The sequence below is a fragment of the Balaenoptera musculus genome, chromosome 11, assembly GCF_009873245.2.
Source record: "Balaenoptera musculus isolate JJ_BM4_2016_0621 chromosome 11, mBalMus1.pri.v3, whole genome shotgun sequence".
Lineage (NCBI taxonomy): Eukaryota > Metazoa > Chordata > Mammalia > Artiodactyla > Balaenopteridae > Balaenoptera > Balaenoptera musculus.
The window spans coordinates 51,607,090-51,633,593 of NC_045795.1; the positions used below are offsets into that span (position 1 = coordinate 51,607,090).

The 26,504-nt window shown below is 43.5% G+C and overlaps 1 protein-coding gene across 2 annotated transcripts in view; it reads right to left on the reverse strand.

The window, feature by feature from the left end:
• Window positions 1-26,504, reverse strand: part of OSBPL10 (oxysterol binding protein like 10) — a 371,839-nt gene that overhangs the window by 289,508 nt on the left and 55,827 nt on the right. The window contains exon 1 of one of the 2 annotated variants that reach the window (XM_036868353.1): window positions 560-1,244. The exons of the other annotated variant lie outside the window; for it this stretch is intronic. Coding sequence (XP_036724248.1) covers window positions 560-840 — 281 coding nt within the window. The 5' untranslated portion in view covers window positions 841-1,244. Of the gene's footprint in view, window positions 1-559; window positions 1,245-26,504 lie in introns of those variants that run through there. 2 annotated transcript variants of the gene reach the window in all.

A 26,504-nucleotide genomic window follows, 5' to 3' on the forward strand; every position in this document is an offset into this window, starting at 1 on the left:
GACGGTGTCAAAGGAAAACAAAAAACAAAAAAAAACCCTAAACTTCCGTCGCAGAGATTGGAGGTTCCCGGCCACCAACTGGGCAGGGGGCTAGCATGCGCGCCGGAAGCCGCCGAGGATAAGTGGCTGGTTTCTGGCGGTGGTGGTGGTGGTGGTGTCTTTAAACGACAAAGTTTTAAATGAACTATGATATGAGGAGAATTGCTGTGATGGGACCAGATGTACTAGCTCTTTCATCCAGGCGTCAAGCACGCCCCCTCTGCCTCCCGTCCTCAGCCATTCTCCAGGAGTACGGGAAACCGCTAGCAGGCAGGGCCCGGGGACCAGCGCGCTCGCCCGCCCGCCGCTCCAGTCCCAGTAGGAGCCAGGGCTCTTCCCTCCCTCCCCGCCACTGCGATGCGGTCCCGGGGTTGGGTGGCGGCGCGCCGAGGGGAGCGGGGACGCGGGAAGGGCCCGGGTGCCGAGGCGGCCCCGGCTCGCCGGCGGCCCGATCGCGCGCGCACACACTCACACTCACAACAAGCGGCGCGCGGGGAGGGGCGGGCGGCCGGCGCGTTACCTGTTCTGCCAGCCCTGGAGAAGATTGGTGTATTTGCTGAGCACGCCCTCGAGCACCGGCTCCCTCCGCCGGCCGCTTCCCCCGCACGGGCTAGCGGCCACCGAGCCCGGGCTACTGCGGCTGCCCCCGCCGCCGAGCGCGGCGGCCGCCGACCGACCGGAGACCCCCCGGCCCGCTAGGGAGCAGGAGGGCGAGGAGCCGGCCGAGGTGGCGCGGCTGCTGCTGCGGCTGCTGCTGTTGCTGCCCCCGCCGCCGTCTGCGCCCTGGGCCGCCCTCTCCATGGTTCGCGCGCGCCTGGGACGCGGGTGCCCGCAGCGGTGGCGACCCCGGCGCTGGAGCTCCTGGCGCGGCGGCGGCTACAGCTCCGGGCACCCGGGCCGCGCGTGGCTGCTCCAAATCCCCGGGAAACGCCTGACTCATACAGGAGGAAGAGGAGGAGGAGGCAAAGGAGAGCTGGGAAGGAAGCCAACGGGGCTGGATGCAGCTGCGGCCGCCCCTCCTCCCGCCGCGGCCCGGGCCCCGGCCCCTCCCTCCGCACTAGTTTTCCCGGCAAGTTCGGAGCGGGTGGCCGGTTCGGCAAGCCCTCCTCCGGTTCCTCCTCCTCTGCTTTCCAGTCCCCGCGGCCGCCCAAGCCCGGGGCTCGGGGCGCTCCCGGCGCCGATGCGCAGGGTGGGCACGCCCGGAATCCACACCCTGCCGCCCCCTCTCGGATGGGAAGGTGCGAAAGGGAATCTCCGCGCGTCACTCCCCACCCCCCACCCACCTCGGGACCTGGAGGGAGGGGCGGTCCCACCCACCGGGTCCACCCGGATATGGACCCGCCTGGCCTAACGCCGGCTCACGCGCACACTCTTCTCAGTCTTCCGCACTGAGCCTGGCCCGGACACACGTATACGGTCACCTGGACATCGACCTCTCTGGCCGAGCCAAGAAGCAGGGCAGGGAGGTTCTCCGGGCTCTCCTGTGCGTCTGGGAGGGGAGGGCAGAGCAGGTAAGCTCTCCCGGGGCATTTTCACCCAGCGGAGTTATGGCACAGTGGACACCAGGGCCGGGACCGGAGGCAAGAGAACTCGGGTTCCTGCGAGTGCCTCCTTAAATTGAGCGTCCTAGGCGCCGCACTGCCCTCACCCTAATCCCCACCCTGATGGACACATGTAAACCTGGCAAATCCAGCCCTACCTGGTGTTATCAGACATCACGAAGCACCTGGGAACCGGAGGCTCCGAAATGGGTAAGACTGCACTGAAGGCAGGAGAAATCAGAGATACTTACAAACAGAGCGAAGTATTCTGTCTATTGGCTGTAACTTCTGCCCCCCCCCACCTCCACCCCACCGCACCCCCACCCCAAGGTACACGGAGCTGCAGCTGGGTTTCTAAATCTAAAGTTGTGTTTTTGCTCTTCCACAAAAGTAGATGGGTTACACTCTCTCCACTGCACTCATCATTTTTGTGCATATAAATATCCAATGCAATCTGGAAGTTTCCAAAATTACCTAGAAAATAGCTTTGAGGATCTCACACTCTCCCCAACACACACACACAAGAAAACAAAAACAAATATTGATAGGTGATCCCCATCTACAAACCCATAAAGCAGATAAATAATTCAACAGTTAAAAAATTACTAAATGAAATAGAGTCGGCTTTCATGGGGACAGTTCCCCCAGCCTGACCCCTTTCTAGCTCCATATCCTTCCAGGAAGCTTTCAAAGGTGGGTTAGCTCTAGCAATTTTCATGGAGAAGCTTCTGGCGCTGATGAGAGTTGGTTGTGCCCTGAATAAATTACAATCCCAAGTACCCACACAGTGTAAAAAGAGAAAAATTCTCAAGAGACTGCATGATAGAAAGGACCAACTTTGAAGCCAGACGGAGCTGAGTTCTAATCTATGACCTTGATCACGTTACCTCTTTTAGCCTTAGTTTTCTCACCTGCAAAATAGGACTGATGATACTACTGGCTGGGATGAACTACGTGAGAATGTTTATTTGTTCAAAATACTTACCGCCTCTTGCCCTGGGAGGACTGTTCTCCCTCCACATGACCCTCAGGCTTGGCCATGGAATTCTTTTGGCCAGTGGACTGTGAAAAGATATAATAGATGCTATGCCCAAACATAAGTCTAAGAGTCATCACACGGTTCCACCATCTTTCTCTTCCTCCTGCCAGGTGAGCAGCATGTCTCAGATCAGGGCTGTCCTTCAGCTTGGGTCGTGGAGTGAGAAGACGTGTGACAGAGCTGAAGCCAGTTAGCCTTGGCCATGCCACATGCACAAAATCTTTGCCGCTGAGATTTTAGGAACCATTTTGCCCCACAGCATAACTTTCCCTGAGCCAGCTGGTCAGTGTGTGAGTGTTCTTGAAGCCCTTCATTGGCATGAGGACTGGGAGGTGGGCACATACTGAAAAATAACCGTCAGTCATTATATGCCCACACAGCACCCCTCGTGGGGGCCTGCCACCTGAGGGTCCGGCTAAAAGTGGGGAGGTGCCATCATCCTGTTTCATATTATCGAACCTCTACCACCATTACTCCATCCTACCCAGCCCACCTGTGACTGGATGAGCCAGCCCAGGAAATTCTCACTTTGGACTAAAAAATTGAGACCCTTGAGATAGTCCAGTTGAAGGGGGGAGGGGCTACACTGAAAGGACTAGTCAAGGTCAGAGTTCTAGTCTGTTAAGCCTGCTGTAACAAAATACCACAGACTGGGAGCCTATAAACAACAGAAATGTATTTCTCACAAATCTGGAGGCTGGAAGTCCAAGATCATGGTGCCGGCATGTTCAGGTTCTGGTGAGAACCCTCTTCCAAGCCTCAGACTTCTCACTGTGTCCTCATGTGGCAGAAGAGTCTTGGGAGCTCTGTGGGGTCTCTTTTATAAGAGCACTAACCCCACCCTCATGAACTAAGCACCTCTCAAAGGCCCCACCTCCTAATACCATCACATTGCGAATTAGGATTTCAACATAGGAATTGGGTGGATATTGATAAGGGATTCAAAACTCTCTGCCAAAAAGAAGAAAAAAAATTTTTTTCCAATGCATTTTGGCCTTGTATTACTTCATATAATGCTTTAATTGCTCTTGCAGACAGCGTAGGAATTTTATAGGGAAAGTGAGTAATTTGATCAAGTCACAAAAAAAAAAACAAATGAGATACCATAACTCTAATTTTCCTGCATCCCAGTCATGGTAGTAATTTATGTCAAATACATTTTATGTAGAACATGATTGAGGGAGTTTCTCAGAAACTGTGGTTGACAAATATTCAGACCATAGAAGCCAGGGCTGAGCAACAGCAAGCCAGCTGTGTGGGATCAGAAATGGCCAGAGAGGTAAGTCAGTAGCAAGAGATGCATGGAGCAGATGTGCTGCAAGAAGAGGCAAGACCATGACAGAGAGAGGAGCACACATGTCCCCACTCTTCCCCGCCTCCTCACCAGGCTTGTGCTTCTTACCCATGGAATTGGGTTTTTTGTTGTTGTTGTTGTTTGTTTTTTTAATTGAAGTATAGTCAATTTACAATGTTGTGTTAGTTTCAGGTGTACAGCAAAGTGATTCAGTTATACATATATATATATATATATATATATTCCTTTTCCATTATGGTTTATTACAGGATATTGAATATAGTTCCCTGTGCTATACAATAAGACCTTGTTGCTTATCTATTTTATATATAGTAGTTTGTATCTGCTAATCCCAAACTCCTAATTTATCCCTCCCCGACCCCCTTTCCCCTTTGGAAGCCATAAGTTTTTTATGTCTGTGAGTCTGTTTCTGTTTCATAAATAGGTTCATTTGTATCATATTTTAGATTCCAAATATAAGTGATATCATATGATGTTTGTCTTTCTCTGTCTGACTTACCTCACTTAGTAATAATAATCTCTAGGTCCATCAATGTTGCTGCAAATGGCATTATTTCATTCTTTTTATGGCTGAGTAATATTCCATGGTATATCTGTACCACATCTTCTTCATCCATTCATCTGTTAATGGACATTTAGGTTGCTTCCATGTTTTGGCTATTGTAAATAGTGCTGCTGTGAACACTGGGGTGCATGTATCTTTTCGAATTAGAGTTTTCTCCAGAAATATGCCTAGGAGTGGGATTGCTGGATCACTGGAGTTTTAAATTTAAAGTCACTTTTTCTAGAAAGCTTTCCTTGACCCACTGTAGAATAGCAAGTGAAGAAAAGATACCTGCAGAATTCTCTTCATGTTGGAAAAACAATTTGAGAACAAAAGACATAATAAATTGGTGAAAATATTTGCAAAACGTACATGCCCAAAACAAGGACTTATTTCCTTAACTCACCCAGATTGCATAAATCATTAAGAAAAATACAAGTGTAAATAGAATGACTGGAAATCTAACAGCCATCTTGGACCACGTGAAGACTTTGTGAATGGAAGCCATACATAGTTGGAACAAAAGGACAAACACACCACACCTCTTCAAATAATGGGCAGAAACAGTCGCCCCAAGTAGGGAGCTGACTACCCCAGTTTCTCCACATGGACCCAGAGAGCTGGTCTGGAGTTTCCAGTAATTGTTTCCGGAACCCCCTCTTCTAGCTGGGACTGTCATTCTTGCCAATGGCACATAAAGTCTTAAGAGGATGTTCATGGACCAGCAAGAGTAAGTAGTACTAGAAATTAACACGACATTGTAAATCAACTATACTTCAATAAAATAAATTTTTTTATCTTTGTGTTCTGAATTCACAGCATTTTAACTTTTTTTTATTTTTATTTTTGGCTGCATTGGGTCTTTGCTGCACACAGGCTTTCTCTAGTTGTGGCGAGTGGGGGCTACTCTTTGTTGCGGTGTGCAGGCTTCTCATTGCAGTGGCTTCCCTTGTTGCAGAGCACAGGCTCTAGGCACATGGGCTTCAATAGTTGTGGTGTGAGGGCTCAGTAGCTGTGGCTCGCGGGCTCTAGAGCGCAGGCTCTGTAGTTGTGGTGCACGGGCTTAGTTGCTCTGCGGCATGTGGGGTATTCCCGGACCAGGGCTCGAACCCGTGTCCCCTGCATTGGCACGTGGATTCTTAACCACTGCGCCACCAGGGAAGTCCCAAAATAAATTTTAGAAAAAGTAATTAGTCACTGACATGGTTGGCCAGATGCCATACATGAAGCCACAAGTGGAGAGAAGTTTGTTACAGGCACATCACCCTCTGTTTCAACTTGGTCACATTTGTGTTAGAAACAACTGATCTAATGTGTTCTCCATCCCAAATAATAACAATCATAGCTAATATTTATTGAGCACTTACTATGTGCCAGGCACTGTGCCAAGTGTTTTATACATAGTGACTCATTTAATCTTTACAACAACCACATGAGCTGTGTACTGTTCCTATTCCTATTTTACAGGTGGAGAAAAACTAAAACAAAGAAATGTTCAGCAAAAATGGGGCAAGATGTAAAAAATTTTATTCTTGTTCTACAAGGAGAAATAGAAATTTATTTTAGGGCTTCCCTGGTGGCGCAGTGGTTAAGAATCCTCCTGCCAATGCAGGGGACACGGGTTCGAGCCCTGGTCCGGGAATATCCCACATGCCACGGAGCAACTAAGCCCGTGCACCGCAACTACTGAGCCTGCGCTCTAGAGCCCGGGAGCCACAACTACTGAGCCCGTGTGCCACAACTACTGAAGCCTGCGTGCCTAGAGCCCGTGCTCCACAACAAAGCAAAGCCACCACAGTGAGAAGCCTGCGCACCGCAACGAAAAGGAGCCCCCGCTGGCTGCAACTAGAGAAAGCCCACGTGCAGCAACGAAGACCCAACGCAGCCAAAAATAAATAAATAAATAAATAAATTTACTAAAAAAAATATTTTATTTTATATTTCAAAAAATTAAAAAAAAGAAATGTTAAGCAACATCCCCCCAAACCCTGCTGGAGCTAGAATTTAAACTCAGGCAGTTTGGCTAATGAGCTTGAGTTCTTTACCACTAAACTATTCCACTTGCTTCATAATGGATTCAGTCTTCTTTCTTCTACTTAATGAAACCACTAAAAGTACAGCTCAGTGCCTGGAATTCCATTTCTTGTTACACTTTTGTTCATGTAGGAATTGATTCTCCCATCACCATTGGGAGAGAAGCAGGGCAGGAGCTTGGGCCCCTAGCATCCAGCCACAGGGCCTGCACGCCATAATCCTCAATAAATGTTTATTGTTTGATGAATGAAGTGCAGTTTTACTGGGGAAGAAACAGAAACTCAGAAAGGAGAAGCTAATACTAAACCTGAACTCAGGTGTTCTGACGCCAAGTCCAATGTTCTTACAAATTCACTGCCTGGACTTCAGCTGCAGTATGTACTTGCAACTTTACCAGCCGCTGGGAAGATGGAAACACCACAATGGGAGTAGGGACAGTCTATCACCCTGTGAACCAGGAGCGCTCCATCAGGACCGCCCTGAGGGTTATATCCAGGAAAATCAAATTACTACAATGGTCATATGCACCTTCACAATACAGCCATATATACATTATATTGACATTTTTCCAAAATGGAAATTATGTCATTGTTTTGATGATTAATTTATTTAAATGGATGCTCATTTGTAAAGATTCATATACACAAAGATACAATGTACAATAGAAAGTGAAATATATTTGTAACACCTCCCCAGAGGAAACCACTGTTAATAAGTTATGTGTATGTTCTTCCAGACATTTTTCTATGCAGAAATATAGTTACAGATTATCTTATCCAAAAACAGGTTCATACTGGGAATTCCCTGGCTGTCCAGTGGTTAGGACTCCGTGCTTCCACTGCAGGGGGCCTGGGTTCAATCCCTGGTTGGGGAGCTAGGATCCCACAAGCTGCGTGATAAGGCCAAAAAAAAAAAAAAAAAAGGTTCATACTGTAAAATATATTTCTAACGTGCTTTGTTGACTGAAGTATATGGTATAGAGAGGTTCCTTTAGAGCTATATCATCTATATATATCACCTGTATATCAGCTGTATATCAGCTATATATCTGAAACTTGTAAAAGTTTCAGAGTATTGTTCTATATATGTGCACCCCTATTTAATCATCCCATTAGTGAGGCACACTATAGTGTTTCAAACTTTTGCTGTTATAAAAAAATGTTCTTTAAATAACCTTGTACATTAGTTAAATTATTTCCTTAGAATAAGATACTGGAATTACAGTGACTGGGTCAAACTGCTTATTATAAACATGGCTCATGTATTACAAAATTCTCCAAGAAAGTGTGAATCAGTTTTCACTGTGCTGATCCTGTCTGGGTCTCCTCGCGTGTCTGAGCGATGGCTGAATGGTCTAGGTTGGCCTTGGCTGGGACAGCTGGGCTCTTCGTCCTCACCAGGATCTCTCATCCTCCTGCAGCCTCACCTCAGCTTGTTCTCAGGGCACTGAGAGGGTTCCAGAAAGAGGAAGCATGCAAAGCCTCTTGAAGCCTGGTCTAGGGACTGGCGCAGGGTCATTTCTGCCACATTTCAACAAAGGTGCTGACTTTCCAAGATACCCAGGGAGGGGTCAACACGGCAGTGTTCTGGTTCCCATGGTAACTTAAAGGAAAACTTCCACAATATCCAGAGCCCTTGAGGTCCTGCACATGAACAAGGAAGATATTTTCAAATTCCTTGCAGCAGGAACACACGGAAGCTGTTCTTCCACAGACTCTTAGACAGAAAATGGAAAAAAGGTGGTTGGAAAATAAACAGTTTCTTTAAAAACAACAATAACAAAAAAAACCCACAAAAAAACAGTGCTGGAACAACTGGACATTTATATGCAAAAAATTTAAAAATCCATACTTCACACTTTATTCAAAAATGACCTCAAAAGGAATCAAAAACTAAAAGGTGAAACACAAAAATATTAACTTTTAAAAGAAAGCATAGGAGAAATCTTTATGAACTGGGGTTAGGAAAACAGAGCAAAGGTGCGTTACCTCTTGTAAAGAGGGAAGTTTGACTGGGAGGCAAAACCAAGGGTTTGGAGAGGGAGTCAAGGACCACGGGAGAATTATTCCCAGGTCTTGAGATGCAATCAAGGGACTTGAAAGAGGATTACAACTTGTTGACTGGATTTTAGAATCACCGTGGACCACTGATTCCTTCCTGCTTCCCGTTTCCCCCTTTTTGAACAGGAATATCAGAGCAGCTATCCTGTGTCTGTGTCTGTTGACCACTGTCTGTTGAGGGGGGAGGGGGCAGACAGCCTTTCTTCAGTTTCACAGGTCGTGGGAATGAACTCAAGGAGCTGATCTTCAATAGCTACCCCTGGGCATCCTCTCCTCTCCTGGACTCAGCTTAGAGGATGTGATTCTGACTTCAAGCTGGTGCAGTGATGGGAGGAGACTCTTAGGGGCCCTTGAGTGGACAAGTGTGTTTTGCATGTGGGAGGGATATAAATAATTTGTGGCCAGACTATAGTGGTTTCAAAGATATGTCTACAAATTCTGTGATCCTTTCTCAAGAGGTGGAGCTTAATTCCTCTCCCCTTGAGTGTGGAATAGACTTGGTGACCCACTTCTAGTGAAGAGAACATTGGCAGAAGTAATGAGACATCATGTCCAAGGTTATGTTATAAAAAGACAATGGTTCCTGTCTTAGGTGAATGTTCTCTCTGTTTCTCTCTCTCATCATTCACACTAGGGAAGCCAGCTCCCATGTCATAAGGACACCCAGGCAGCCTACAGAGAGGAATTAAAGCATGCCAGCCACTATGTGAGTCATCTTGGAAGCAGGTTTTCAGAGGCCAGCTGACCGCCACATGAGTGACCTTGGAAGCAGGTCCACCCCAGTCAAGCCTCAGGATGAGTGCAGCCCTGACAGACAGCTTGGCTGCAACCTCATGAGAGACCCTAAGCCAGAACCGCCCAGCTAAGCTGCTTCCAGATTCCCAACCTTCAGAAACTGTGAGACAGTAAGTGTTTCTGTTTTAAGCCACTAAACTTGGGATAATTTTTTACTCAGCAGAAATTAACTAATACAGATGGCTACCTTGAAAGTTGTCATTTTGTAATTTTTATCTCTTTGTTTCCTTCTTACTACCCTTGACCAAATTTTCATATCCTGAAGATATGAAGCAGGGAAAATAAAATAACTCAGGGCAGGTTAAAATAAAAATGATATATCGATGTGGTATTGGCAAAAGCATAGACACATAGAAAAGTGGAACAGAATATAAAATCTAGAAATAGTTCTACAGAATAGCCAATTGACTTTTGATAGAAGTGCAAATACAATTCAATGGAGCTTTCTGTATTAGTTTCCTGTTTCTGCTGTAAACTAGTACCACAAACTTGGTGGCTTAAAACAATACAAATTTATTATAATTTATTATCTTACAGTTCTGGCAGTCAGAAATTCAAAAATGGGTCTTACAGGCTATAATCAAAGTATTAGCATGCAGTATAGTATTTTTTCTGAAGGCTCTAGGGGAGAGTCAGTTCCCTGCCTTCTCCAGCTTCTAGGGGCACCTGCATTCCTTGGCTCATGGCCCCTCCAGCAATGGCATCACCCCAACCTCTGCTTCTGTCGTTTCATTTCCTTCTGATTCTGACCCTCCTGTGTCCCTCTTACAAGAATTCTTGTGATTACATTGAGCCTACATGGGTGATCTTTTCAACAAATGATGCTGGAACAACTGGACATTCATATGCAAAAAAAAAATACGAACCTTACCTACACCTTATACAAAAATTAACTCAAAATGAATCATAAACCAAAATGTAGAAGGTAAAACTCTTAAACTTTAGGAAGAAAACATAGGAGAAAGCTTTATGAACTTGGATTAGGGAAATAGTTCTCAGATACTACAACAAAAGCATAATCTATTGTTAAAAATTGAAAATTTGACATTATCAAAATTAAAAAATTTTTGCTCTGCAAAGACACTGACAAGAGAATGAAAAGACAAGCCACAGGCTGGGGAAAATATTTGCAAGTCACGTACCTGACAAAGGACTTGTCCCCAGAATATGTAAAGAACTCTCAAAATGTAGAACTAAGAAAATAAACAGCCTTATTTTTTTTAATGGTGAAAGTTTTAAATAATCATCAAATGTGATATACAGATGGCAAATAAGTACATGAAGAGATGCTCAACATTTTTAGTCATTGGGGAAATGCAAATTAAAACTACAATGATATACTACATACCTATTGGTATGGCTAAACACACACACACACACCACAAAAAACTAATGATACCACGTGCTAGTGAAGACTTAGAGTAACTGGAACGCTTACACATTGCTGGTGAGAATGCAAACTAGGACGGCCACTTTGGAAAACTTTTTGGCAGTTTCTCCTAAAGTTAAACATACACTTACCAAGTGAATAAGACAGAGAAAGACAAAGACTGTATGATTTCACTCATATGTGTAGTAAAAGAAATTTTCACATATGGAGATATAAGGAAGTCATTCTGGCTTGTACATGAATGCACTTGAATTTCATGCTAAAACAGCCTGTTTGTGGCTTATCAAACACACATTGTACATCTCCTTTAATTATTAAGGAAAAGGGCACATTGACCAGAAGTCAAGAATGTCCATGTTAAAAATAAAGATTAAATGCCTCCCTTCGTGGGACACCAATGTTGGTCCTCCTCTGGCAATAAGACTCCTTTCTCAGGTGCCAAGGCCACGCTGACTTGCTGTGTACGTGCTGATCTATTTTTTGAAACCTTGAAGGAATGTTTCCCTGACTTGTTTGATGTTCTTTGTTCTGACAAGACATAAAACTGTGCAGGGTCTGTCTTCAGGGCTATAGTCCTCAGTTTGGCTCAAATAAAACTCTTTTCTATTCCTTGTATAGATTGTTTATTGGTTATTTTCATCAACATGTGGAATATAAAAAACTAACAAGCAAACAACAAGGTCCTACTGTATAGCACAGAGAACTATATACAATATCCTATGATAAACCATAATGGAAAAGATTATTTTAAAGAAGAATGTTTATATATATATTATGTATAACTGAATCACTTTGCTGTACAGCAGAAATTAACACAACATTGTAAATAAATTATACTTCAATAAAAATATTGATAAAAAACAAACAAAACAAAATAAATGAACAAACCAAACCAAACAAAAACAAACACAAAGATACAGAGAACAGAGTAGTGGCTACCACAGGAGGAGGGTCTGGGAGGGAGGGTGAAATGGGTAAACGGGATGGAAACCAAATTTTTGGGCGTGAGCACATTGTAGGGTATACAGAAGTAGAAATATAATGTTGCACACATGAAACTTATATAATGTTATAAATCTATGTTACCTCAATTAAAAATAAATACAAGTGAAAGAACAACAAAAATGACAACAACAACAAATACAACCTAGCTATCCCACTTTGGATGTTTATCTAAATGTAACAAAAATCTATGTTCACTATAAAACCTCTAAAAGAATGTTTATTGCTGCTTTATTCATAATCATCAAAACATGGAAACAACCCGAGTATCCCTCAACTGGGGAATGAACTGAAAACAAAACAAAACATACATTCATACAACGGACAACTACTCAGCAATAAGAGAGAGCAAACTGTTGATCCCTGCAACAGTACAAGTAAATGTTGAATGCATTATGCTAAGAAAAAGAAGCCAGACTGAAGCATGTACTATGTGATCCCATTTATAGGACACTCTGGAAAAGGCAAAAGTATAGGGACAAGGAACAGATCAGTGGTTGCCGAGAGGTAAGGGTGAAGCCAGGGTCTGACTACAGAGTCAGCTGGAGAGGATTTTTTGGAGTGGGGTGGGGTGATGGACCTGCTCTGTAGGAGGATTGTGGCAGTGGTTATAAGGACTCTATTCACTTGTCAAAACTCATAGACTGTCCACCAAAAAAGAGTGAATTTTATTAAATGTAAAAATTTTAAACAAATTTTTAAAAAGAAGGAAAAAAAGATATATGAGGTCAAGTGCCAGGTTACCTTCACGTTAGGGAATGGGTTCCCTATGGCAGGGAACAGAAGGACGAATGCATGCAAGGACGGATGCATGTATGCATGGATGAAAGGAAAGAAGGAAGGGTGGTGGATGCATGGATGGATGGAAGGAAGGATGGATGAATGTCTGCCTACCTGCATAATTATCATCACCTGCTCAAATCCTTAGGTTTCCCAGGTGATATTACTCAGACCTTTTTATTTATTGATCGATTGATATTACTCAGACCATTTTCTTTTTTTAAAATTTATTTATTTATTTATTTATTTATTTATTTATTTATTTATTTATGGCTGCAATGGGTCTTCAATGCTGCGTACAGGCTTTCTCTAGTTGCGGCCAGTGGGGGCTACTCTTCGTTGTGGTGCATGGGCTTCTCATCGCGGTGGCTTCTCTTTGTTGCAGAGCACGGGCTCTAGGCACGCGGGCTTCAGTAGTTGTGGCTCGCGGGCTCTAGAGTGCAGGCTCAGTAGTTGTGGCGCACGGGCTTAGTTGCTCCGCGGCATGTAGGATCTTCCCGGTCCAGGGATCGAATCGGTGTCCCCTGCATTGGCAGGCAGATTTTTAACCACTGTGCCACCAGGGAAGCCCTACTCAGACCTTTTAGGAAGGAATGCCAGTGTCTTTTCTATACACTATCCTCCGTTTACATTTCAGTGAGTGTCTTAATCTAAATGAGACACCAAATGTGAAAATTCTTTATAAACTAAAAGCGTAATACGAATGCCAGCTGTGCTACTGCTAAAGGAAGAAACAATCTAGACATTCATTTGTTCTGCAACAATGTTGAGGCTCCTGAAAGGCCACAAAACAAATACCCCAGCTTAAAAAAATCCATAGAAAACCCCCGTCCAAAGATGCAGTGAAATACATGTGCAGCGAATGCTTAAGGTACCTGTGGTACAAAGCCACCGCTAATGACCATCCACGACACGCCCCCTTCCCACTCGACACCCGACAAATGCTCTATGAAGGGCTGGAAAGAGAAGACGAAGCCAATCTCGGCATTTTCCTGAAAAGGAAAATGAAACCCAGAAAGAGGAAGAGACTTCCCCAGGGTAACCCTGTGAGCTGGTGGTAGAACTGGAACCCCAGTCTCGTGCTGAACGTCCTTCACTGGAGTCCATTTCAATTCAGTTTTAAGTGGTCTGCACAATAGTTATGCCAACTTCCCAGTGGCTGAGCCCATATAACCAGACTGGCAGATTACTGAAATAGGCAAAATATTCCAGAGACATAAAAATGAAAAAAAAAAAACAATGTAGCATTCCTACAAAGAAAAACATCTGTCCAAGGAAACATTTTAAATTTAACTGAGAATTGTAACATTCTTTTTGCTGCAATCTGCTGGGAGGACTGATTTCTCTCTGCTCTCCCATGCAAGAGAACAACGACATGATTGTGGGTTCTTTTACTTGGAGGGTTTCTCAACCTCTACATATGAGCCAGCCTATGCTCTGATCTGAAGAATTTTTTTAAGATATAAATTTCCAAGGAAGAAAGGGGGTTCGTGGACCTTAAGGCTTTTATCCACAGATCTAAGAATTGGTTTTCCTAAAGTTTAGAAAGAGAAAAGACCACTCTACTGGAAATCTATAATGTATCTTTGTACTACCCAGTCAAGGGAAAGAGAGGAATTCCAGAGACAAGCAACTGCCGTGTATTGAAGTTTATTTTTGGATTAATCCTAACATTCGGGTCAATTTCTGTAGTTTGAAACTACTGAAGCAAGAATACAAAATTGCCTGAAGCAAAAGACCAAAAAGCAGTGAATAGAGAGATCCCATACTCCTCTCCAGAGAGTGCAGAATTTAAAAAATAAATAAAAACAAACAAACATGGACCAAGAGATTATCATACTAAGTGAAGTAAATCAGAAAGAGAAAGACAAACACCATATGATATCACTTACATGTGGAATCTAAAATATGACACAAATAAACCTATCTACAAAACAAAAACAGACTCACAGACATAGAGAACAGACTTGTGGTCGCCAAGAGGGGCGATGGGAGAGGGAAGGGTTGGGAGTTTGGGATTAGCAGATGCAAACTAGTATATATAGGATGGATAAACAACAAGGTCCTACCGTATAGCTCAGGGAACTATACTCAATATCCTAAAACAACAACAACAACAAACAAAAACTTGACAAGTATCTCGGGACAGGAGATAGAAAGCTCATTGTTGTGAGAACTTCATTCCAAATAACAGGGAGCTTGTGAATCTTGGAGAACTTAAGGAAAATCAAAGGGCTTCTCCCCTTCTCCCCACAAGGCTCCCCACTCACAGTGGGATAGAAGCCCGAAGGAAGGCGATGATCGTAGAGATTCATCTTGATGCAAAGGTGGGTGCCTTTATTTACAGATATCGTGCCCTTTCTACAGTTGAATGGTTTACTTCCTGACAAGACACATTTAGGATCATCATATGCTCCAATTTACTGGCAGACATTATGCAGTAAATTATTTCTGGCTATAAAAGCATGCCCAATTTATATGCCTAGCAGAGCCCCATAAGTATGACTATTACAGTTGCAATAGACAGTGTTTAAGTTCTAGTAGTCTTATGATCATTTATGAACATCATTCATTTTTAGAGACAGAGAGGAGTTAGTGAATTGGCAGATGCCAGACACAAGGAGAATTTTGTATTTTGCTTTCCACATCAGATAGTCTGCTTACAACACATTTCATCAAACAAATTTTTGGGGATGGGAGATGGAAGGGCTGGGGCTTAGTGGCATTTGGGGTCCAGTGGACTTGAATATGCATCCAGCTTTGCCTCTTCCTTGCCATGCAAGGAACCAACTCTCTCTTGGAGCCCCAATGTTTTCATCAGAAAAATGTGGATGCTGTTTTAAGGCTCAAATAAGATACTTTGTGTTATGCTTTGTGAATAGTAAAGTACCAAAAAATGAGAGAGTGTGTTTGGGTTTTTGTTTTCCTTTCAGCATTTCTCCCCCAAATGAAAAGGAAGAGAGAAAAAATGTCCTCACCATCAAGTTATACTCCCCATCAGCATACCTCACCACTGGTGGTTCAGCCCGTCAAATGAAAACTACTCACAAAATATTCCACATGAGCACTGAGTCAGTTGATTTCTTGCTGGCACGGGAGAATTGTTAACAGTCAGAATTTGAGCAGAGAGTTGTCCCCAAGCACTGGGTTTATTTACAACTGAGAAAGAGAACTTCACAAGTATATTAATTTGGGATCGCATGGCTTGAGATACTTCATTCTGTCACCAGCAGAACCCATAAGCAATTTCCAATCACCTTATCTCTTTCATTGGATATTTTCCAAGGATTTTTGATACATAAATGACAAATAAGGTAATTTGGATTTCCTATTTTAAAGCTGTTCTTTCCAATTGGCTACCCATTAATACAGTCCATATTGGGAACTCCACCCCTTCCCTGTTTGGCTCTAGTCTCCTCTTCCTGATTTTTCCTTAATAGCCCATGTCTATTGGTTTTTCTGTCCTTATAGAGTTCTTCCCCCTTTGGTTATGGTAGATCTCCACCATTACTGGAGAGTTTCCAACCATCTCAGTTCTTTTTCAACTCTTTTGGATAAATAAAATTTATTTTTCCACATCAGAGTACCCATCAGCTTTGGGTAGTCATTCACACTTTAGAATAAATGGATCTTTAACATCTATTTAGCTAACCTGCATTCATAAGAAAATGCAAGTTTGAGGAAGATGCATAAAAGAGAAAAAAGAGGGGCATAATTTGCGAAATTCAAATCAGTCAGATACGGATGATAATCTCCAGATGAGGGCCTAATTTTTACTTTTCCTTTGGTCCTGCTTTGCTGTCAGCATTGCTCTGGGACTTACAGTCTTGATCAGCTATCTCCCCTCTGCTCTCTTGATGGCATTATTTTAACTCCAGGGACAGGCTGTACCCGGGCTGCAGTAGTCACCTGGGGTGTGGCACCGTGCAAAAGTATCATTTTCTCTGCCTTGCTAGCCCCTTCCCCACTAGTTTCCCCTATGTCAACGGTGATGACATGGCCCCCAATTTTTTCTTTCTTTTCAATAAATCTGATTACCTATTTATGCCCCAGGAGGTTGTTTCCAAAAAGATATTTAAAAATCATTTGAAAAAATCATTAGCCCTTCATCTATCTTGCTATGGGGTTCAGAAAATCTGGCTGTCTCTACTATACCCTGGTGTCAGGAATAGGATCACTACCCTGACAGCTTTGCCTTTCCCAGGCACACCCACCACCCAGGGAAATAAGACCCACAGAGCACTCTATTTTATAATGGAACTCTCCAATCAGACTCTAAATAATTTTACTGCCGTCACAGAACCGGCCCTAAAGACAGGGCATGAAAGGGATCATTCAGTTCCCTCACCTGAGGTCAGTGCCGAAATGTTCTTGAGAGGCCTCTTCAAGACTAATTCGTTTTCCTTTTAAACATCTAGAGCTGTGACCCTGGCCGTTCCTCAAGGTTTGAGTCACATGGTCTAATGATTATCTTCGTGGGGAGATTATCTCCCTGTCAGAAATGTCAGCCTTCATTCCGCCTTCCTTAATCATACCAGGTTATTCTATTCGAGGCTTTCTTCCTGTACCTGGTAAATGGTGTTCATTTTCCTGGGTCTTATACAAGTGTCAGCCTCCCTCCCTTCCCTACACCTTCACTGTGGCATGGTCATTCTGCTCAGGTGAGTTAGCACTTGAGATAAAGGAGGAAAATTAAGATCAGAGTCATGTCCAAGCTTATATTATATTGTAATATGTGCTTACAAAACCAAAGGTCCATTCCAAATGGTATTTAGGATCAAATTGCCTCCAATTGGTTCTGCCACTTCAATAACTATATGACCTCTGTGGGCTTCCTTATCCGAAACTGAGTGGGGGTAAAGACAATCATACCTCTCCAGAGGGCCTCTGTGAGGGCTAACTGACACCTGTAAGGAGGCCAGCATACTGACCCACGTGTGAAGGGTAATGAATACACCTATATAAGCCCATTGCTTATCTCACTCATTCTGCAGGTATTTCCACATCTTCTGTGCAAAATCATGGCACTATTCTCAGCACAGTGTGTCAGCCCCTACCCCGACTGTTCCTCCTTCCACATTGTTAGCTGTCCCCCCTCAATGCCAGTTCCACGTAGGTTACACTCCAGTTTCCAACATTTCGCCTTCTCTGCTCAGCATCTCTCTCTTCTTCCTGGAACTGCTCCCCCCCTGTCTCCAGCCAGGTGGTTCACATGGCAAAGACCTTTTTCTTACATGGTCACAACTGAAGACTCTAAGATGGACAGCTTGTCAAACTAGACCACTCAGAGTCCTCCCTGGAGAGCCATGGAACTGGGACTGAGGAGAGACCATCCTTCTTTCCTGGTGGCAGCCTTGGGGAGTGGGTCCTGGGAGCCTTGGCAGCCATGTTCCTAGCTGTGTGGACAAGGTCCATGGCAGGAATACAGAATCAAGCCAACAAACAGGCAGAGTTCAGAGGGGGAGAGAAGACATCCCTTGGGGGTCCTTGAATAAAGATGCCCTCAGATCCAGGTTAGTGTCTGTTCTTCCTGAAGCCTGGCCATTCCACCCATGCTTGGTGGCATGAGCTCCCCACCATTGTTCCAGGTGGGGTTCTGTGCTTGAAAACAAGAGACACCTAAGATGAGGGGCAAGCTTATCCATCCAGCCAGAAGGTGTCCCAAGAGAATTACCCCTTCCAATTAGGAGGTTGGGAGTAACATATGCACACTACTATTTATAAAATAGATAATCAACAAGGACCTACTGTATAGCACAGGGAAATATATTCAATACTCTGTAAATAACCTATACGGGAAAGAATCTGGCAAAGAATAGATATAGGACTTCCCTGGCAGCGCAGTGGTTAAGAATCCGCCTGCCAATGCAGGGGACACGGGTTCGAGCCTTGGTCTGGGAAGATCCCACATGCCGCGGAGCAACTAAGCCCGTGCGCCACAACTACTGAGCCCACGTGCTGCAACTACTGAAGCCCACGCGCCTAGAGCCCGTGCTCCGCAGCAAGAGAAGCCACCGCAATTAGAAGCCCACGTAACTCAACAAAGAGTAGCTCCCACTCGCTGCAACTAGAGAAAGCCCACGCGCAGCAATGAAGACGCAATGCAGCCAAAATAAATAAATAAATAAATAAATAAAATTATTTATTAAAAAAAAGAATAGATATGTGTAAATTAATTAATTAATTAAATATATATCTAGTACATTAAAAAAAGAAAAGAATTATGCCTTCCTCACCCCTTCCCTATGCCCTTGCTGCTCTGTTGGCACATGCTGTCTCCTATCTCAGTGTGCCGATGAAATAATCATCACAGCCACTTCTCAAGGGTCTCTAGCAGAGGAAGCACGTTACACCCATCATTGCTCTTCATGATACTAAATTACAATCTCAAAAGGTAAAATCATGACTCAGGTACACCTGTGAAAGGAACACATGTCAAAAGGTTTTATCCAACTCGTTAATTATAGGAGACTGGTAAGATGTTAAAACTGGTTCAAATAAGAATTGGAATTATAGAGATTTATATTCTCTATCAGACAAAATTAGTTGGCATTGCCATGAACAGGAACCGTTTGCATTACTATGAACCATCAGTTTTCTCAACTTAGTTTCTACTCTCAGAGAGTGGTTTAAAAAAAAAGTCTCACCAACAGCAAGTCAATTAATGTGCACGCCCCTATGGAAACATATCTCAGAAGTTCCCTAAACAATGGCCAGCACTCCCTGATAGGACACCCAATAATCTGTTTTGTCCATTTTTTTTTAATATTTATGTTTTTTTTTTTGGCTGCGTCGAGTCTTAGTTGCGTCACGTGAGATCTTTCATGGCAGCGTGCAGGCTCTTCATTGCGGCATGCAGGTTCTGTAGTTGTGGCACTCGGGCTTAGTTGCCCTGCGGCATGTAGGATCTTAGTTCCCTGACCAGGGATCAAACCAGCGTCCCCTGCATCGCAAGGTGGATTCGTAACCACTGGACCACAAGGGAAGTCCCTCTTTTGTCCTTTTTCAATCTTTGGACAATCTTTTCTGATAATTACAACAATTCTGTAACAGAGGGATGATTATATTCAATAAATAATAATAATAATCCCTTTAGAGATGAGGAAACTGAGACCCAGAGAAGTAAGAAACTTGTTTTGCTCACATAATTAGTAAATGGCAGGTTGGGATTCAGACGCAGCCCTGACTCCAAAATCCTGATCTAAACCATCCAAGTTGGCCAGGGCCTAGGGACACTTCTTGGCTCACACTAGTCTATCTAGGGGAACGTGTCACTCACTCATTCACCCACTGAACAGATATTGCTCTTATCCTGTGTTCTAGGTGCTGTGATGAATTGCTGTCTCAATCAGCCCAAGACCACCAGGCACAAACCTCAGACTGACAAAGTCAGGTGCATTGACGTATGGCAGAGGGAGTGCACATCAGAGGATTCATAGGGGGGTCTCACCAAACAAAGGAAAAGAAAGAGTTATAGGACAGGGGGAAGGAATGGCGGTTAGGTGAAATGTAAATAAAGCCGTATACTGATAGACTCAAAGCAAAGCAGGGCTGTGTGTTAAGGTATTATCGTAAGTCCTGGAAGTGGACCCAGGGACCTGTTTACTTGGAAACAAAGTTATGATAGTGTTGGAATACTGTGTTCAGAAACCTCTTATCCAAAGTTTTGCACCTGGGTTGTAAGCTCTGCACCTGGTTTGTAAATGAGGCTTTTCTCTGTGTCACGACTTAGACACCCCCACCACCCCCCACCGTGGGATGTTTCACTTTTTTAAACGTTTCTTATTATAATTGACATATAACATTGTGTAAGTTTAAGGTACAAAGCATGTTGATTTGATACATTTATGTATTGCAATCTGATTGCCACCGTAGCCTTAGCTAACATTTCTATCACATCACATAATTATCATTTGTTTTTTTGTGGTGGATGCTTCATTCTAACTAACATAATTCCAGACAGCAAAGTTTCTGATAGTCTATGATTTTAGAGAAAAAATTCTTCAGTAAGAAAACAGTACTCACTCTAAGAAGGGAGTTGTTGTAACACTCTATAGCTATAGTGTCCTTGAGAGAGATATTAATTTTTGTTAACTTTGGAACAGATTTTATCTGTATCTTTTATTCTAGCCTGATGACTGGCCAGGTAGATTTTAAACGTCTGTGATAATTTTTACTTTCTTATGTCTCGGTTAGGGCCACAGATAATCAGGTCATTACAATATAGTGCGGAAAGGTGTTGAATTAGGGGATTTACTTTAGACGTAAGTTAGGTTAAGGAAGACTGCCTGCACGAGGCAGACCCCACTCTGGGAAAAGCGGGAGTTGGGCAAATGAAGGGGGGGGGGTTACCTTACCGCACAGCAAGGACTTGGGCAAAGGCGTTAAGATGGAGAGGGTGGCACACTGGAGGAATTGGTGGTGTTGGTGAAGGTGAATCAACAGTACACCTAGTACACGGAGAGGGGCGTGGGGGCGGGAGGCACATAACGGTTATTTTATACCGTCTGGTATATAATATATACCAGATATATATATATAATTATATATAATATATATAATATCTAATTTATACCAGACGGTATAAAATAACCAGACTCTCCTACATCGAAGGGTGGAACGCACAGTCACCTTAGAGTGTGTGTTCTTTGTTCAGGGAAGGGTTGTTGGCGTGTTCTTCCTATATATGCCCAAGTGAAAGGCAAGTAGGCTGCATGGGGCTTCCACTTCCTAAGGCACCTGGTTATGGAGCAAAGCGGATCCTTGAAGAGGAAGTAGAGCCATTGTGTCGACTTTGCCCTGAACCGTCCTATCCTACTTCCTGAGAACATTCAGGGGAACAAGGCTGGCCTTCAACCAAGGCTGAGTTGCAGGGAAGGACAATGAGACTCCAGAGATAAAAGTGCTACAGAGACATAAGGCGGCCTCGAGGAGAGACCTGGATTCAGCAGTGGGTGGTATCATTCCAGGTCCTGGGAGGGAACAGACTGCACAGTGAAACGGGCTAGTTCTCCGGCTTGTCTCTTCACTGGCTGAACCCAATCAGAAGAGGAGGGGGAGGAAGCCTGCGGACGCTCTCTGGAGAGGTGGGCCTTCCAGGGCCCAGAGCAGGGTGGAGAAGGGAGAATCATGGGTCTGGAGAGGCAGAGTGGAAACTCCGAGCACGGGGGTTAATGCTGAGAGTGCTTTCCAACCTGCTCACCCTGCCAACAGATGAGTTTGAAACAGTGAGATAAAGGAGTTGTTACTTACAGCACAGCAGGGAGGGGCAGGCCCAAGGTCGGTGGAGCTGGTGTCTGCTACAAAGTGACGCCTCCGGAGCCAGGCGTAAGAAAGCGTTGTATAACTGTATAACTGATTCACTTTGTTATAAAGCAGAAACTAACACACCATTGTAAAGCAATTATACTCCAATAAAGATGTTAAAAAAAAAAAAAAGAGGGCTTCCCTGGTGGTGCAGTGGTTGAGAATCCGCCTGCCGATGCAGGGGACACGGGTTCGAGCCCTGGTCTGGGAAGATCCCACATGCCGCGGAAAAACTAGGCCCATGAGCCACAACTACTGAGCCTGCGCGTCTGGAGCCTGTGCTCCGCAACAAGAGAAGCCGCAATAGTGAGAGGCCCGCGCACCGTGATGAAGAGTGGCCCCCACTTGCCGCAACTAGAGAAAGCCCTCACACAGAAACGAAGACCCAACACAGCCATAAATAAATAAATAAATAAATAAGTTTAAAAAAATAAAAAATTAATAAAAAAGAAAGAAAGAAAGCGTTGTTGATTACTCCCTTATTTAGTTTTAATTTTAACTGTTTTATTTAAAATCATTTATTATTGAATTTAAAAAGCCGGAAAGCGTGACCATGGTTGTACCCTTGGTTAAAGAAGCAGATCGTACCAATTCAAGTGGCAAAGGCTGAGGCCGGAAGGCTGAGCAGATCTGGAACGTCAGGTAGAGACTTTACCCCGAGGCCAGTATGGGCCCGCCCCCGCTGCCCCCCCCACCCCACTCCCGACCCTCGACCCCCGTCCCCCCACCCACCCACCCCGGGGAAGGAGGGGTGGAAGCAGGAGAGCACAGTTCCCTGGCCCGCCTTCGCTGGATTATTGCCGTGATAGGCAAACTCCTGGCCTCTCACTTCTACCACCAGGAAGGATTGCACAACAATGCCACCGTCAGCTGACTTTCCCGCCCAGAGAGAAAGGGTAGCTGGGGACCCGGAGGAGCAGACAGGGAACCAGTCAGGGGAGACAGAACACAAGCACCAAAAACAGGACCTGCTTTCCAACCTCGAGCCTTGAAAATATGCAGGAGGAGATTTAGAAAATCTTGGTTCTAAGCGCCACATTCTTTGGTTTTTCTACATTTCTAAGCTTTTGAGGAACGTATAAACTGGTTTCCAAAGTGTTCTGAGTTTTCATTCAACAAAACTATCACCTCCTTGTGCCAGGTACCAAGGGAACAATGGAGGGTAGGGGTTTGGGGGAACATGGGTGCTCTCCAGACCCTCGAAGCTTCGCAGAACGACAGACACACAAACAACTGCTTCAAAGTGTGTCAAGGCCCTAGAACAATGCAGGGCATATTATAGACAAAAAATAAAAGACAGCTAGAATTTTTTAAATTGGTTTTTGGAAAACAGGTGCAGAAATTGAGTTAATCATAATCCTCAGCTCACAGCATCTACATCAGTCTCCTATTTTATTTTATTTTCTCTCTCCAGTTCCCACCCCTATTCTCTCCCCTCCTCCTCTGATTTAATGGACTTGATAAGTACTTTTGCATATGTTGGTATCCTTGTTAAAATATACAGGAGTGGGCTTCCCTGGTGGCGCAGTGGTTGAGAATCCGCCTGCCAATGCAGGGGACACGGGTTCGAGCCCTGGTCTGGGAAGATCCCACATGCCGCGGAGCAGCTAAGCCCGTGCGCCACAACTACTGAGCCTGCGCGTCTGGAGCCTGTGCTCCACAACAAGAGAGGCCGCGACAGTGAGAGGCCCGCGCACCGCGATGAAGAGTGGCCCCCGCTTGCCGCAACTGGAGAAAGCCCTCGCACAGAAACAAAGACCCAACACAGCCATAAATAAATAAATAAATAAATAATAAAAATTAAAAAAAAAAAATTAATACATCAATTATTAAAAAAAATATATATATACAGGAGTCATATTGTCCATGGATCTGAATCTGCTTCTTTCAGTCAACACTCTGATTTTAAGATCTGCCTAGTACAATAGCTAAGACACGGAAGCAACCTAAATATCCATCAACAGATGAGTGGATAAAGAAGATGTGGTACATATATACAATAGAATATTACTCAGCCATAAAAAAGGATGAAATAATACCATTTGCAGCAAGCTGGATGGACCTAGAGATTATCATACTAAGTGAAGTAAGTCAGACAGAGAAAGAAAAATACCATACAATATCACTTATAGGTGGAATCTTAAAAAATGATACATTGTGGTAATCCATGTACAATGCTTGATGTCAGTCTATTTATCTCTTGTAAAAATAAAATACAGTGTGTGAAAAAAAAATGATACAAATGAACTTATAAACAAAACAGAAATAGACTCACAGACATAGAAAACAAGCTTATGGCTACCAAAGGGGAAAGGGGGGGGAGGGATAAATTAGGGGTTTGGGATTAATATATACACACTACTATATATAAAATAGATAACCAACAAGGACCTACTGCATAGCACAGGGAACTATACTCAATATTTTGTAATAACCTATCAGGGAAAAGAATGTGAAAAAATAGATATATTTGTATGTATAACTGAATCACTTTGCTATACACCTGAAATTAACACAACATTGTAAATTAACTATACTTCAGTTAAATAAATAAGTAAATAAGATCTGCCCAGGATGCACCTGGATATCAAGTTTATAGTACCTAACTGCTGAAAGTTACCCCATAGGTTGATCTGTTCCATAGTCCTTATTCCGTCCTCCTCTTGTTAAAAGCCTGGTTGCCTCCACCTGCCCAGTACCAGGTGAATGCTGAGATGAACATCCGTGGACGCATCCATTTGTGGGCTGTGAGCAAGTTTCTCTGGAGTCCTCACCCAGGAGTGGGCTGGCTGGGTCATGGGGTGTATGCAGCATCCCTAAGTTCGGGCACACTGCTCTCCAGAGACCCACGCTTGGAATCATCAGATGCTAACATTTGCCACCCCAGAGGCTGTAAAGTGGTATCTCATTCTATTTTGCATTTCTCAGTTACATAACCAAGTTGAGCAATGCTGGCCATTTAGATAGTCCCTATGTGCATTTTTCTATTAGATTTGCTTTATAATCTAGATTGTATTTCTGTGTCACTTTTTGATGATGTAAAAATCTCCCTGTAAGACAACTGTCAACTTTGTCACTTGTATCATATTTAAAATAAATTATTAGGAATTCCCTGGCCGTCCAGTGGTTAGCACTCTGTGCTTTCACTGCTGAGGGCCGGGGTTCGATCCCTGGTCAGGGAACTAAGATCCTGCAAGACGCTCGGCGCAGCCAAAAAAAAAAGGAAAAGAAAGAAAAGAAATTCTTAATTTGTATGTACTATAACCCATTTAACTTTTTCACCTTTTGGTTTGTGTTTTCTGGGCCTCGCTTAAGAAATCCTTCAACCCCACTCCCATCACAAAGATATTCTCCTACATTTTCTTCTTTTAACTTTATTTTTTTAAATTTATTATTATTATTTTTTGGCTGCACTGTGTGACATGCAGGATCTTTGTTCCTCAACCAGGGATGGAACCCGTGCCCCCTGCAGTGGAAGGGCCAAGTCCTAACCACTGGACCGCTAGGGAATTCCCTTCTTTTAACTTTATACTTTTATCTTTCCAGGGCACCTTAGTCCATCTGTAGTCCAGTTTTATAAATGAAGTGAGGTAAGGACCCAATTTTATTTTTCTCCAATACTAAGGCACTTTTTCCTTTCTCTATTGATTTGTGTCAACTTTACCATCTATCAAGTTCTCCTGTACACAAAGATTTGTTTCTGAGCTCTCTGTTCTGTTCCATTGGGCCAGTCTGTTCATCCACGATTACCATACTGTTTTTGTTACTGTTGCTTTGTAGTGTGTGTTAATATCTGGGAAGATGAAGCCTGGCTTTTCTATTTCAAAGTGAACTTAGTGACATGTATCCTTATGGATGTGTATCCTTCCTTAGACATTTTATAGGAAGATGGTAGGGTTTCTTTAAAAAAAATCCAACTGGAATATTGCTTGGATTGCAGTGAATATATAGACTACTAATTGGAAGGAAATAAGCATCTTTATAATATTAGATCATCCAGTCCAATATTATGGACTGTCTCTTCATTGATTCAGATCATTTTCTATTTTTTTAAGTTTTTCAAATTTTCTCCAAAGAGGTTTTGAGTACCTCCTTGATATCTTACTTCCTAGATACTTTATATTTTTTGTACTTATGAAAGATACACTTTCTATTATACCTTATAGTTGTTTATCACTAGTGTAAGGAATGAATGCTATTGAGTCTTGTAAGGTGGTCTTTTTTCTAGAGACCTTGCTAAACCTTCACAAATTTTGATAGTTTATTGATTCTGTTGGGTTTTCTATACAGTTGAGCATATCTTTCACAAGTAATGACAATTTTATCTCTTCCCTCATTATCCTTTTACCTTTTAGTTCTTTCTTATGTCTTTTTGCATTGGTTAGAGCCAGCAGTATTGTGTTGAACAACAGTGGCGATATCAATCATCCCTGCCTTATTTCTGATCTTAAGGGAATGCATCTAAAATTGTCCCTTAGTGTAAGATGCTTTCTGTGGGCTTTGGTGTCTCAGCCCAGTTACCCTAGAAAATGGAACCTAAGGTAAAGTTTAAATGCTAACACTCTACTGGGGAGAGGAGCAAACCCATGGAAGCAAATCAAGGAAGTAAAGCAAGAAAGGGGGCAAAGCAAACAGGGAATACGTTCCCAGGCTGGAAAC